This window comes from Triturus cristatus, chromosome 3_1, assembly GCF_964204655.1.
Source record: "Triturus cristatus chromosome 3_1, aTriCri1.1, whole genome shotgun sequence".
In the NCBI taxonomy this organism is placed as follows: Eukaryota; Metazoa; Chordata; class Amphibia; order Caudata; family Salamandridae; genus Triturus; species Triturus cristatus.
The window spans coordinates 652929383-652945565 of record NC_140583.1 but is presented as its reverse complement, the minus strand read 5'-3'; the positions used below and the strand labels follow the sequence as shown (position 1 = coordinate 652945565).

The 16183-nt window shown below is 47.0% G+C and overlaps 1 protein-coding gene across 1 annotated transcript in view; it reads right to left on the bottom strand.

The window, feature by feature from the left end:
* The window catches only part of SPG11 (SPG11 vesicle trafficking associated, spatacsin), a 623940-nt gene that overhangs the window by 54065 nt on the left and 553692 nt on the right, over positions 1 to 16183 (bottom strand). Inside the window, exon 40 of the mRNA XM_085644681.1 lies at positions 8754 to 8905. Coding sequence (XP_085500807.1) covers positions 8754 to 8905 — 152 coding nt within the window. The remainder of the gene's footprint in view (positions 1 to 8753; positions 8906 to 16183) is intronic.

Here is a 16183-nt window from a genome sequence, read left to right as displayed (position 1 = left end):
TCACTGGTGGCCCATTTGAGAAATTCACCCTTCTATCTTTTACTGGTGGGACCCACTATCGCTTTCCAACGTTTCGTAATTTCTCGCTTTGCTAATATAAGTCCCATATCTATGAACTTACTCGTAATCTTATTCTTGGGCGTGTGGGGGAACCAGTGCAGTATACTAACGGCCATATCAAACATCAGCCGCCTCTCTGTCACCTCATTCAGGGTATCCCCCACCTCCTTCCAGTAGAGACCCATCGCTGGGCAAGACCACAACATATGCCCCAGTTCCACTCCCACTCTCGTACATCTGAGACATGCCGCCTCTTGGACCTTAAAGTATTTCTGTGAGGTTGTCGTCACTGATGCCATCAACACATTAGTCGACGATGTGGTGGATGTTGACGGTGTAGGCGTTGCCGACAGGGATCTCCATCAACGTTGTAGACATTGTCAGTGTAGCTGTCATCAATGATGCTGCCTTCATTGACAATGCAACTTTCGTCGACGGTGGATTTGTTAACGACAATAGAATTGAAGATGACAGACAGGGAATGCGCCCCCATGGTGACTTTTGAGTCGACACTGACTTTGACGGTGCTGCCATTGACGATAAGGACTTCATGGCGATCAGAATTTTAACCAGTGAGGAGTCTGGCGATGATTTTTCAGGCTTTGAGGCCAACAGAGAAGATGGAGTCGGAGGTTCAGATTTAGCCTCAGTAGGAAACAGACGCTTTCCTTTTTGTGAGGAGCTTTGTGAAGACTCCTGTGATCTTTCGCTTTTTTATGTTTTTCAAGAGAGGCGTGAGAGTTTGCACTATCTTCAGCCTCAGAGACAACATTAGATTTGGTTTTAAGTTTCTGTAACTATATTAACAACCTACCCTCTCTGTCTTTTAGGGTTTTGGTTGAGAAGGTTCTACAAATCTTGCAGTCTTTAATCTTATGCCGTGGGCACAAGCAATACATACATTCCTGATTGGGATCCTCATCATGAAGTCTCTTCTTACCACAAGATCCACATGATCTGAAGAGTCATTTCTTAGAAGAGTTCGACATGGTAATCAGGAAACAGGAGAAAATATCAGAGATGTGAAGAAAAACTGAGCAGAGCTCAGGGAGACTCCCTGTCACACGACGTGCAGTAGAAAATCTGAGGGGTTCAGCTTCTCTTGGGCGTGTTCTAAAGGGCACTGTCGCCGGATTGGTTATAGCTCAAGTTTGGTTCTTTTTTACTAAAGGATATGGATAGGCTATTGCAGTGACTATACTTTGCATTGTAGCCTATGGTTATGTCATTTACTGCTTTTGTGATGATACTGTGGGACTCTCACTTCAACGATGATTCAAGCATGTGAATCTATGAAAGATAGCAATACTGGAGAATCACCAGTGAGTCACCTAACTTAGATAATACAATTGGAGTAGGAATCCTAGACAAGTTATCCCACTAGGTGAAACAATTGCAGAATATCATTTCAGCTATGATAATGCATGGGACACAAGTGTCTCCATGTATTAAAGATCTACAGTGAGGAACAATAATCTCTAATAGGAACAAAAAAAGGTTAAGATAATACATCATCCAGGCAGCTGAGAGGTTACAAACTACGGCATTTGCATGGCTAAAGGAGTAACCACCCAATGTCACCGCCACAGAACTCGGAGCTGCAGGTAATGCCCTTTAGTGCTGAGTAACCTCTTCGACCTAAATAATGTTTTTATCTCAAGAGTCCTCCTGGCACCAAGATGCTGACTCTGAAGAGTCTTATGAAGTTGTGAAATTTCTATGCGCTGTGAAACCTTTCAATCCTGAGGCACCTACAATTTTGAGGAGTCTTGTGATACGGAGTGCAAACGTTGCAAAGAGTGAAACTGAGAAAAACTTCAGAAATGAGGTGCTCAGAAGAACCTATAAAAAGGTTTAAGTGTCCATGGATTTGTGTGGGTACATGAACCCACTCCCACCTACCTTCTGTATGTCAACAAGGCAATCTCAACAGAGAGGTCAAATAATGAAACAGCTGCTAGTTACTAGAAGCAATTGACATGTAGCAAGTTGTCAATTCAAGGCCCAGAGAACATTAGGTAGCAATTACCATTCTATCAAAGTCCAAGGGAGCAGCCCACTGAGAAGAAGCCCTAAAGATATTAAGCTCATCTGGCAGAAGAGAACATAATGTTCGAGGCATATGAGCTGCAGATTACACACTTTTGCATAGATCGCCATCTGGTGTTAGGCCCGGATGTTTGCAGTTTGTTTTTCCTCTTGGAAAGTCTTTGGAAGTCACGAGGTCGGTGACGCCTCCTTTGGATCGTATTGCGCATGGGCTTCGGCTCCATCCTCAGATTGTTATTTTCCGCCATCGGGCTCGGATGTGATCTTCGTGCTCCGGTTCCGAACAGCTTCCAGTTCAACGATCGACGCGCAATCCTCACCCCAATCGCTGTATTGTTTCGATCACGATCTCTTCAATCAACGCGCCTTCTCATCGACACAAACCTTCGGTTCTAGTCGTCGACGGCGGCCTTCGGGCCTACCCAGGCTCCGGTCCCGGCTCATGGAAAGAACTCCATTTAAAAAGTGCCCTCGATGTGGGTCCAAATTTCCCCACACTGATCTTCATGAGGTATGCAACCTTTGCCTCTCCCCAGAACACGAGGCTCGAGACTGTCCGGCCTGTAAGTCTTTCCGATCCAAAAAGACTATTTGGGACCGAAGAGCCAGATGGAACATGGCACACTCCTCGACGTCCATTCCAGTCGACATCTTCGGAGACGACATCGACGATCCGGAACATCATCGTACCGAAGAGGACCTCGTCAGCGCTTCCGAGGCCGACGAGTCAGATGTGGAGGACATCACCCCGGCGCAGAGGGTCGTGAGTACCAATCTACCCCCTCCCACACCCGTGCCGACACCCAAAAAGGCTTCGGTCACGCCTTCGCCTCCGGGCCTAGGCAAGACCAGAGACACTGCTTCACACACCCCACCTTCGGGCCCGGTGAAGAAGCCAAGTAAGCCTTCCGGCGGCTCGGGCTCGAGCCAGCCTGCCAGCTGTGCCGAGAAACACACTTCGGCACCGAAAAAGAAGACGGCCTCCACCTAGACACCGAGCTCCGCACCAAAGCCCTCGGGGTCGAAACCCAGCCCTTCGGCACCGACGCCATCTTCGGTGCCGACCAAACCACACAAGGCCACCGGCACCGACACTTCCAAGCCGAAGCCCATCTCGGCGCCGCCCAAGAAACCGGAGGGTCCCAAGCCGGGTTCTAAACATCAAACCGGCACGGAAAAACCTAAAAAATCATCGGCCCCGACGCCTTTGGCGCCGACGGACCAAATTACCTCACCAGAGCTATTTACACCGGATCCCTTGCAAAAAACTCTCACCAAGGATCCAAAAACTGGACATTTGACACTCTCTACTAAGAAGAGACATTTGGAGAAGCCTGCTCCGCCTCCACCTCCAAAGAGGAAGGACTCTGCTACCTCTCCATTCAGAATACCTTCCCCTCCTCCTCCACCTCCTCCTCCTCCTTCCCCACCTCCACCCCCTCCACCCCCACCTCATCGTTCTCCTACTCCGTCTCCAGACGATGATGATCACGGGGACCCATATTATGATACAGGGGATGTGCCACAAGACACCACCCCTATAGGATCTCCAGATCCATGGGACGATTACCATATACCAGATATCCCCAACGTCCCACAAGACGATATTTACCCAACTAGACCATCTCCAGCAGAAGATTCATTAGGGTTTACCCATCTTCTGCAAAGAGCAGCACATTATCATGGGATGGACATGCATAATGACCCTGTGGAGGAAGATTTCCTCCTAGACACATTCGATACTACACAGAGGTCCACCTCCATACTGCCCATGCTCAAAGGGGTGGTAAAGCATGCGGCAGAAGTTTTTAAAGACCCAGTTAGAGCCAGGGTCCTTAACCCACGTATCGAAAAGAAGTACAAACCTGCTCCCTCAGATCCCTCTTACATCAGAGGACCAGCACCACTAGATTCCTTAGTGGTCTCTACGGCACGTAAAAGGGCAAACTCACAAGCGTCAGGTGATGCACCACCACCTGACAAGGAGTCAAAACTGCTAGATGCTTCAGGCAAACACACAGCATCCCAGGCCGCCAACATATGGCGTATAGCAAACACTCAGGCACTGCTGGCCAGATATGACAGGGCTCATTATGACGAATTAGAGAGCATAATGCAACATCTTCCTGAAAAATATAAAAGTAAAGCCAACGAGTTAATTCAAGAGGGTAAAACAATCACAAACACCTCTATACGTTGTGCCCTAGATGCAGCAGACACAGCCTCCAGGGCCATTAACACCAGCGTCCTTCTCCGTCGTCATGCTTGGTTAAGGGTATCTGGGTTTAAACCAGAAGTACAAGCCTCCATCCTTAACCATCCCTTTGACCAGGAACATCTATTCGGGCCAAAGGTGGATGAGGCCTTAGAAAAGATGAAAAAGGACACGGATACCGCAAAATCCATGGGGGCCTTACAGTCTCACCCGCCCAGACGCTCCTTTCGCCGCTCATCCTTTCGGAGTGCATCCAGAGGCTACTCCTCAGACACAGCATCCACATCGTACAAGTCCCCTACTCAGACCACCTTTACAAAAGGTTACCAAAGAGGCGGCTACAGGGGTAACAACAACAAGGGCAGAGGCAAAACAAACAACGCCCGTTCTGCCACATCCACTACCCAATGACTTCCCCCCGCTCCCCCCCAGACCATTCCACTCCAGTCGGGGGCAGACTCACAAATTTCCTTCATGTCTGGGAGACCATCACTTCAGACAAATGGGTGACCCAAATAATTTGGTCAGGATACTGCCTGGAATTAACATCTACCCCCCCAAACATTCCACCCAGGCAACGCCCAATGTCACAAGAACATTCGACATTGCTAAAGCAGGAGGTAATCTCCCTCCTACAAAAACAGGCAATAGAACACGTTCCTGTCAATCAACAAAATTTGGGGGTCTACTCCCTATATTTTCTAATACCAAAAAGGGACGAGACTACGACCTATTCTAGATCTCCGGCCCCTAAACACATACATACACTCAGACCATTTTCACATAGTAACGCTTCAGCAGGTACTTCCGCTCCTCTCCCAGGACGACTTTCTCACCACACTGGACTTGAAAGACGCATACTTCCACATTCCAGTACACCATGCTCACAGAAAGTACCTCAGATTTGTAGTGGACGGACAACACTACCAATTCAAAGTGCTCCAGTTCGGAGTCACAACAGCACCACGGGTATTCACCAAGTGCCTAGCGGTGGTGGCGGCACACCTCAGAAGACAGCACATTCACGTTTTCCCATACTTGGACAATTGGCTGATAAAAGCCACTTCATACAACCAATGTGTACACCACACCGCCACCACAATCCAACTACTTCACCAACTAGGCATCACGGTGAACCACCAAAAGTCCCAGCTAACACCATCCCACATAAAACAATACCTCGGTGCCACCATAGACACCTCAAAAGCAATAGCTTACCCCAATCCGGCCAGGATTGCAAGCATTCAGGCTTTGCGACAAAAATTCATACCTCAACACTCCCTTCCAGCACAAGTGTTTATGCAACTGATGGGGATGATGGCCTCTTTTTATAGTGCCCCACGCAAGAATCCAGATGCGTCCACTCCAAGAGTGCTTAGCACACCAATGGAACCAGGCCCAGGGGCAACTGACAGATCTGGTGTTGGTAGACGGTCGCACCCATCGCTCTCTGCAGTGGTGGAACACCACAAACCTTTCCAAAGGTCGACCGTTCCTGGACCCGGTTCCCCAAATAATACTAACAACGGACGCATCGCTCTCCGGCTGGGGAGCTCATCTATTACACCTCACAGTGCAGGGCACATGGACGCCGCAACAAAAGTTACTCCATATCAACAATCTGGAGTTACTAGCAATCTTTCTAGCCCTGAAATCTTTTCAAACACAGATTTCAGGCAAGGCAGTCCTCATTCGCACAGACAACATGACGGCCATGTATTATATTCAAAATCAAGGCGGCACACACTCTCCACAGCTCTCTCGATTAGCACAGAGCATATGGAGATGGGCAATTCCCCACAAAATCTTTCTCCTAGCTCAACATGTCCCAGGACTCCAAAACACTGTGGCAGATCTGCTCAGCAGACAGACACAACAGATCCACGAGTGGGAACTTCACCCACAGGTTCTTCATCCGTTCTTTCAAATGTGGGGGCATCCGCACATAGACCTCTTCGCCACCCACGAAAACACAAAATGCCCAAGCTTCGCCGCCAGATACCCACACCCATTGTCCAAAGGAAATGCGATATGGATGAACTGGTCAGGCAAATTTGCGTACGCTTTTCCGCCTCTCCCACTCATTCCATTAGTGGTGGGAAAGCTACAACAGCACTCCCTCACACTGATCCTAGTAGCTCCAACGTGGGCCAGACAACCGTGGTACACCACGCTTCTGGAACTCTCGGTAGTACCACACTAAAAGCTACACCTCTCACCATGCCTCCTAACCCAGAACCATGGAGAGATCAGGCACCCGGACCCAGCTCAGCTCAACCTTGCGATCTGGCTCCTGAAATCCTAGAATTCGGGTACCTAAACCGTCCCCCTGACTGTATGAACGTCATCAGAGACGCTAGACGCCCTACCACTAGAGCCTGCTACGCTGCCAAGTGGAAAAGATTTGTTGTTTATTGCCATAACAACACAATCAATCCTCTAGACGTGTCTATACAACACATCATATGCTACTTACTCCACCTACAAAGGTGTAATCTAGCCTATACATCCATTCGGCTACGCCTCGCAGCAATTGCAGCTTACTTACAAAACAGGCAGCACCTATCGCTTTTCAGAGTACCTGCCATTAAAGCCTTCATGGAAGGCCTCAAAAGAATAATTCCCCCCCAGAGTACCACCCTCACCTGTGTGGAACTTAAATATCGTTCTCACAAGGCTGATGGGGCCTCCCTTTGAACCTTGGCATAAATGCAAACTGCAATTCCTCACATGGAAAACAGCTTTCCTTGTAGCCATCACTTCCCTTAGAAGGGTCAGTGAGATACAAGCACTTACCATACAAGAACCTTTTCTTCAAATGCACCAGAACAAGGTTGTTCTCCGTACCAACCCAAAATTCCTACCTAAAGTCATTTCCCCTTTTCACCTAAACCAATCTGTAGAGTTACCAGTATTTTTCTCACAACCTCAGACCGTTGCAGAAAGGGCTCTGCACACGCTAGATGTCAAACGAGCCTTACTTTACTATATCCAAGGAACACAACCTTTCCGAAAGACCAAACAACTGTTTGTCTCTTTCTCTCCACCACACAAGGGCAACCCCACCTCAAAATCAGGGATAGCTAGGTGGATTGTAAAATGCATCCAGATTTGCTACCACAAAGCAAAATGAACGCTTTCCGTTCCCCCTAAAGCCCATTCTACACGGAAGATAGGGGCTTCCATGGCATTTCTAGGGAACATCCCACTAGATGATATCTGCAAAGCAGCTACATGGTCAACACCGTACACTTTCACTAAACACTATTGTGTAGATGTGCAAACCAAGCAACAAGCTAGTGTGGGCCAGGCTGTACTGAAAACACTATTTCAAACCACTGCAACAGATACCGGTGGTCGCCGCTAAGGTCGGGAACTGCTATATAATCTATGCAAAAGTGTGTAATCTGCAGCTCATATGCCTCAAACGGAATATGCTACTTACCAGTATGCATCTGTTCTTGGCATGTAGAGCTGCAGATCTACACACGCCCACCCACCTCCCTGGCTACCTGTGTCTGTTCCAGTCTATCTTATTTAGATACAACACACATGGGTTTCTTCACTGTAGTTACTACGCTCCATCTTTCCCTGCTGGCGAAAAACAATCTGAGGATGGAGCCGAAGCCCATGCGCAATACGATCCAAAGGAGGATTCACCGACCTCGTGACTTCCAATGACTTTCCAAGAGGAAAAACAAACTGCAAACATCCGGGCCCAACACCAGATGGCGATCTATGCAAAAGTGTGTAGATCTGCAGCTCTACATGCCAAGAACAGATGCATACTGGTAAGTAGCATATTCCTAACACCACAAATGTGTTTAATATGCTGTCATGTTCTACAAACTCAGGTAAAACACCAGGGATGGACAAAGAAGAAGGAAAAGCAATTTACACTGCAGTATTAGAAAATCCCTCTCAGAAAGTAGAAAAATATCTTACCAGAAACAAGAATTATAAAGGAAACATAAGAGGGATAATTTCCCACATGTAAATAGAAAGTTTGCTTAGAAAAATCAAGGCATTACTAAAGCAAATCATTAAGAGATCTAAACAAGACAAAAAGAAAATTAGTACTGAAGAAGCCGTAATTAGCATAGGGCATTTTAGAAGGGCTCAAGTTGATAATGCTCAACTTGCCGAGTGAAAAGTCTATTTGTCAGTGACGCTCCCAGCTGAAAGACTATATTTAAGAATAAAATTTATATTTTTGTTTAGAAATGCAGGGGCCTCCACAATGTCGCCATGTCATGAAGCTGATATGTCAATATGGTGTAGTAATGTCAGCATGGAAGGACTTGTTATATGTTCTCTAGCAGCGCACAATACTTCCCAGGAAGAAAATCTAGAGATGTAAGCAGCAATGGTCATGGACTTAAAGTAAAGAGTATGTTATCCTAATTGAGAGTGCCCCATAAATTCTTACTTCTTAGAAATGTCTTCAAATACGCAGCTTTTCAGCATGTGGTGCTGTTTGAATTCGTCCAGGTACATAAATTCGCCATCGATGATAACTCGCTTGTATAGGACCTCTGCCCAGTCAGGGATTATGCTGTAAGCCTCAGCCACAATGGAGGCCTATGAGAAAAAGAAAACCTGAGTTAAGCAAATTATAAGGTCATTCGTGACATTCTGCAATAACAGATGTGGTGATTGAAGGATAACGGTCATCAACTATCAGGTTTGCTTGAAGGGGAACACAACATGGCAGCTGTTGGCACAGCTAGAGGTAACTATCAGAGTTCTCAAGTGTGCTGCTTGATCTACCCTAGAGTAACTGACACATGTGCTGGGGTGTCGATCTGTGGCAGTTTTAAGCAATATAAAACAGTGTTTTGCAGAGCACCATTCACCTTTCATTCCTCTATGGAACAGTGTAGATTAACAAGTTACTTACCTTCGGTAATACTCAGACTGATGGATATCCTATCTAAATGCAGATTCTTCACCCATAGAATATGCCCAGGTGACAGACTGGATTCAGGTATTTTTCATAGCAATGCTTCCATGCACCTGTAGGTGGCAGTGCGTGGCTCCCCTGTGACTTCATACTGCCCAGATGTGATAAAGCTGAGCCGTATACAAGCTCGCCTCCTGCTTGCGGACGTCAGGTTCATCTATCTGCTTCCACACCTCCAGATGTGGAGCTTGGAACAATTTGTTGGCGACAGTGTGCTGATGTCCAATTTGGTACCTTTTTAGATGTTATGGAGGCCACACCACACAATGGGGAGGTAAGGGGGCAATGAGGAATCTGTAGTTAGATAGAGTATCCACCAGAAAGAGTGTTACCAAAGGTAAGTAACTTATTCTTCAGAAAGATACTTCTAACCACAATTCCTCACTTTTAGAATAGATGCCACAGGAATACAGGGTCTGGAGAGAGGACTAAGACCAAAACAAAAAGCCCTGCAGTGTAAAGAAGTCCAAGTGACCTCGTTGGATGTGGCCATTAACCCCTTCTGTGCTCAGCTTGAACTGCGAAGCTGCAAGCTGGACTCGCCGGATATATGTGTTGCCATATATGCCACAGTGAGCTATACCGAAACGTCCTTGTCGTGCTCCAGCCTACACTATGAGCACGACGCTGGCGCTAACCTTTGCACTTGGGGGTAACCACGGTGTCCTGTACGACTCAAGCTAAGGGCCTGGGTGGCAACCGAAATAGCCGCGGTGTGTGCTGGAACACAGCGCCATCCTCTGTTGCTGACAACGCGCATAAGGAACACCACAAAAAAACACCGAAAAGCACCATAGGCCTACCTTTTAACAATGTACGCACCTAATTCCTGTAAATAGTCAACTTGCACAATGCCGCCGGACCTCCGGGTTGCCGGCTGAATGGCTGTGTCCTACCATCTGGAAACGTGTGCTTATTGTCTAACTGATTCGACACCTTGGATGGTGAATGTACATTGTAAGATGATGCAACTGCGAATAATAAAAGTTTTTTAAAAAAATGAACCCCTTCTGTGCTCACGACGGGCGGGAGCCGTCATGAGTCACAGTGGGGCTGTGCTCATGACTGCTCCCGGCCGTCGTGACACCCACCCACGGGGGAAGCGCTGGCGCTCCCCCCGTGGGACACCGATCTCGCTGCCTGCACCAAGGAAGGCAGGGGAAGCCCTTCCCCTGCCTCCCCCCGCTACGTCAACAATGACATCAGCGCATGAGGCGTGCTGACGTCATCGAGGGTTTCCCTTTGTTTCCCCGATGCACTGGAAGCCATTTGCTTCCAGCGCGTTGGGAAAGAAAGGTGAGTTTCTCGCCGTGGAGGGTGGGGGGTATTTTTAAAAAGGCATCGGAAGAAAGGAAAGGGTTTTCCTTTCCTCCGATGTCTTTTTAAAAAGCATTCCTGCTGCACGATCTTGCCTGGGGCGCAATCGTGCAGCAGGAATGCTTGTTTTTTTTATTTTTAAAGCCCAAATTGTGTCGGTTAGCAGCCCTTTGGGCAAGGGTCGCTCCCCTTGGGGGTGAAATTCATATAGTTGGGTCTGCCCCCCCTTGGGGGGGGCAGATCATTAATAATGTTAATATTAAAAAGGTGTGTGCGCCGTGCCCCCACTGGGCCACTAGGTTTTTTTTTTTTAAAGTCTAAATTGTGTCGGGGAGCGGCCCCTTGGGAAAGGGTCGCTCCTCTTGGGGGAGAAATATATGTAGTTGGGTCTTCCCCCCTTGGGGGGGGCAGATCATTATTAATTTTAATATAAAAAGGTGTGTGTGCCCCCACTGGGCCACCAGGGATTTTTTTATTTTTATTTAAATGCCCAAATTGTGTCGGGAAGCGGCCCATTGGGCAAGGGTCCCTCACCTTGGGGAAGAAATGTATGCAGTTGGGTCTGCCCTGCTTTGGGGGGGGCAGATCTTTATTATTTTATGTTAAAAAAAGGTGTGTGTGCCACTGGGCCACCGGGAATTTTTTTTTAAATGCCCTGTGTGTGTATTGGGGAGCGGCTTCTTGGGCAACTAAATTTGTTTAGTTGGGTCTGCCCCCCTTGGGGGGGGGCAGATCTGATTAAAAAAAATAAAAAATAAGTAGGTGTGTGCCCACTAGGCCTCCAGGGATGTTTTTTGTGTGTAAATGCCCTTTTGTGTCGGGGAGCGGCCCCTTGGGCAAGGGTCGCTCCCCTTGGGGGAGCAATTTGTTTAGGGGGTCTGCCCCCTGTGTCCACTAGGGATTTTATTTAATTAAATTATGTTTTTGAGGAGCGGGCCCTTAGGCAAGGATCGCTCCCCTTTGGGGATCATTTATTTTGGCTGTTTATGCCCCCTTTGGGGGCAGATTGGCCTTGGGAGTTTAGGCCCATCCGCCCCCAAGGGGGGCAGAAGCCATTAGACACCAGGGATTGTTTTAGTGTTGTTGGGGAGCGACCCTTGGGCAAGGGTCGCTCCCCTTTGGGGAGCAATATGTTTTTGGGGAGCGGCCCCTTCGGCAAGGGGAGCATTTATTTGGGCCGTTTCTGACCCCTTGGAAGGGCAGATCGACCCAAATAAACAATTAATTTTATGGTATGCCCACTAGGCCACCAGGGATTGTTTTTGTGTTGTTGGGAGAGGCCCCTTGGGCAAGGGTCGCTCCCCTTTATCAGGTATTTTTTGTGGTCGTTTCTGCCCCTTTGGGGGCAGATCGGCCATATGTTTTCAGGCCCGTCTGTCGCCTAGGGGGGCAGAGGCAGTAGACACCAGGGCTTTTTAAATGTTGGTGTTGGGGCAAGGGTCGCTCCCCCTTTATGAGGGTGAATTTTTGGCCTGTTTCTGCTCCCTGTGGGGGCAGATCGGCCTTATTCTTTTAGGCCCACCTACCACCTTTACTTAGCTGGTGGATAGTATGTGGACTAGTGCATTATTTGCATATGTGATTGTAATGTTTTATTTCTCCTTTTTATTCTAGTGTAAAGCTTTTGATTCCTGTTTGCGGTTTCGGCAGTGGTTGTTCTGCAGTTTTGCGTAGTTGCTTTTTTGGTAAGAAAAACATTTTTGTTGTATTTACTCCAAATGAGTATTATTGTCATGCATGAATGAATTTTTTTGCAAGCAAGTGGTGTCATAATGGCAGCATATATAGTTAGTGTTTTGAGCATGAAATTCTTTGCGATGTGTTTTGCATTCTCTTATGTGTAATTTTCTTTTCTCTTTCTTTTTTAGTGGGATATTGTTGATCCTTACTGTGTCTGTGCAGAGTAGGTGGTGGTGAGTCTAGCTGCTTCTGGCAAGTGAGTGGTATCGCTTTGGAGTATATAGGTCTTTCTGATAGACGCATTTTGTCTATTACTTATTTTACAAAGTGTTTGTTGTTGTTGACTTGTTTGACAAGTTACCTTTATTAGTAAGGATTATGGCTAGCCGTAGAATGACTGCTCAGCAGGTTGTTGGTATGCTGCTCGAATCTTCCTCTGAGCAGGATTATGAGACTGAGGGAGAGAAGGGAGGGGAAGATTCAGGCAGTGAGTTTTCTCTCCACATGGAATCATCGGATGATGAAGATACTCTCTGTGCAGATGAGGGTACTCTCAGTGCAGATGAAGTGCCTGTTTTAGAGGGGGACACTGATGTGCCAATGGTGCAGCAAGAGACACCGGAATTGCAGCCTGAGGCTGCAAGGCTTCCTACTGGAAGTGCTGGACTCTGGGTTGATCCAAACATGGTGCAGCCGGTGTTGCCTGCCTTTAGTGTGGATGCAGGGTGTAGAGTGGATTGCGATTTCTTTTTGCCTATACAGTTCTTTCAGTTGTTTATGGATGATGTATTATTGGCTGAGATTGTTGAGCAGACTAATTTGTATGCTGAACAGTTTTTGAGGGACCACAGTGCCACACTTAAGCCCCACTCTAGAGCTACCCGGTGGACTCCCACAAATCTGGATGAGATGAAGACGTTTTTGGGTTTGACTTTTTTGATGGGCTTGATAAGGAAGCCGTCCATGGCTTCATATTGGTCTACCAGTCCCTTGATGGCAACGGCCATATTTCCTGCGATTATGACCCGTGATCGGTAATTACTTTTGCTTTGGATGCTGCATTTTGTTGATAATACTTTGGCGTTGCCACGAGATCACCCTGACTGTGACCGTCTTTTTAAGATTCGGCCTGTTCTTGATCACTTTGTAGATCGATTTTCAGAGATCTATACTCCAGGGAAAGAAATATCTATTGATGAGTCTTTGGTCCTGTTCAAGGGCCGTTTGGTTTTTAGGCAGTACATCCCTAGCAAGAGGGCACCTTATGGAATTAAGCTGTATATGTTGTCTGAGAGTAGGACAGGATATATTTTTAATTTCCGTGTGTGCACTGGTAGGGATTCCACTATTGACCCCCCTGGCTGTCCGTCCACTTTTGGAGTTTCAGAGAAAATTGTGTGGGATCTTGCTAGAGGACTGTTTAACAGAGGCCACCACGTGTTCCTTGATAACTTCTACACTGCTGTGCAATTGTTTAAGGAATTGTTCAAAGTGGACACTTTTGCTTGTGGCACAATCCGCTCTAACCGTAAAGGTTATCCAAAAGAGCTTGTTTCCAAAAATCTTCAGAGGGGACAGTGCAGTTCCTTGCGTAGTGATGAACTACTAGCTGTGAAATTTGTTGACAGGAGGGATGTGTACATGCTGACTACCATCCATGATGAGAGTACTTCACCTGTGGCTGTTTGAGGTCAGTTTGCTGAATTACGCAAACCGGTGTGCATTTTAGACTACAATAAGCACATGGGTGGTGTTGATAGAGTAAATCAGAGTTTGGAACCTTACACTGCTATTTGTAAGGCGTACATTTGGTACAAAAAGTTGGCCATCCAGCTCTTCAATTTAGCAACTTTCAATGCTTTTGTTGTGTACAAGGAGTGTTCTCCAGAGTCAAATTTGACTTTTGTTCAGTTTCAGCAGTCTGTGATAGGAAGCCTTGTTGTTGTGGAACATGCAAGTGTTCCTAGAGTTGGAGTGGTGGAAGATGTGGCTAGATTGAAAGATCACCACTTTCCTGATTTAATTCCTCCCATGCCCCAAAAAAACAATCCCTGTAAGAGATGTAGAGTCTGCTTGCGCAGAGGTGTGCGGAAGGAGAGTCGTATGCACTGTGCCGATTGTCCTTTTAATCCTGGGCTGTGTGTGCCCTCATGTTTCAGATTGTATCACACTAAAAAGAGTTTTTGGGAGCAACCGTGAGTCTAATAGTGTACTGCCTGGTCTGTATGGTTTGATATAGTTGTTCAGTTTCACGTTTGGCAATAGAATGATGTCTTTAGTTACTGCTGTTGTTTTTGTAGTTATAGTTTAGTATCTAGTTGCAATTGGTTTGTGTTTTCTTTCTTGTTTAAAAAGAAATTATGACCATGTGCGTGGACTGGCGCTTGGCTGGCGGTGTGTGTGGACTGGCGCTTGGCTGGTGGTGTGCGTGGACTGGCGCTTAGTTGGCAGTGTGCGTGGACTGGCGCTTGGCTGGCGATGTGTGTGGACTAGCGCTTGGCTGGTGATGTGTGTGGACTGGCGCTTGGCTGGCGGTGAGTGGACTGGCGCTTGGCTGGCGGTATACCTGGACTGGCGCTTGGCTGGCGGTGAGTGGGCTGGTGCTTGGCTGGCGGTGTGCGTGAATTGGCGCTTGGCTGGTGGTGTGTTTGGGCTGGCGCTTGGCTGGCGGTGAGTGGGCTGGCGGTGTGTGAGTAGTGACTAGCTGCTGGTCACTACACACACTGCTAGCCAAACACCACTTCACGCAATCCGTGAGCTGGTGTGGTTGCTTTGTCAGGAATGTGAGCGTGTGAAAGTGATGGGCCCTTGAATGGCACTGTCTGCTGGTGTGAGTGTTGTAATGTGCTGGGCCCGCGGCTGGCGGTGTGAATGTTTTTTTATGTGTCACACGTATGAAAGGTGTATGAATGGCCTGTAAACAGGTTGGTGCCTTGTCGTGGCTTTACAGCTCACGAGCTGTGAGTCAATGGTTCAGTTTCTCGTACTTTCAATTATTAACAGTACATTTCTTTTTTGTGAAATCTCTGGTTAATACAACTATATATACTGAACCATCACTCACCCTCATGCCAAATCCAACCAGTATGTATGTGTACTTGAGGAATAGCTGGTTGTGTAGAAAAAAAATTATATTCTGTATATGTCAAGCAGGGTGTACCTTGTCCCTTTTTGTGAATGTTGTAATGTGTTGGTTTTGTGCCTGGGGGTGTGAACAGTCTTGTGTGTATCATGTATGAAAGGTGTGTGAATGGCCTGTAAAGCGGTTGGTGCCTTGACAAGGCTTTACAGCTCACGAGCTGTGAGTCATTGGTTCAGTTTTTTGTCCTTTCAATTATTGACAGTGCATTTCATTTTTGTGAAATCTCTTGTTAATAAAATTTTATATACTGAACCATCACTCGCCCTCGTGACAAATCCAACTAGTAAGTGTGTGTGCTTGAGGAATAGATGGCTGTGCAGTAATCTTTATCTTTTTAGTCTCTCTGCCAAGGTATGCATTTCATCAAAGAATAACCTAACAACTGTAGATTTTGTCGTGAACTAAACACCCATGGAAGTACATGGTGCTATCTCTCTTGTGGATCCCAACAAGTTATCTTACCCACAATGTCCTGCAAACCTCAAAATGTGACTGTGACATTTCCCTTGCATTATTGTGCTACAATTTTCACGCTGCATAAAGTAACACCAAATTTCCAATCCCCCAGCATTTCTCAAAGTATCCCAAAAGAAATGGTACCTCACTTGTTTGGGTGGGACAAGTACCAGCGGCAGGGAAGGGACCAAAACCTATTGATGCAACATCAAAATTACCTATCACAAACCAACCTGGTTTTGCAAGGGGGGGTCCCATGTGTTTTTGGCCCGGGGCTCAGCCGCCATCTAGGGGAACTTAC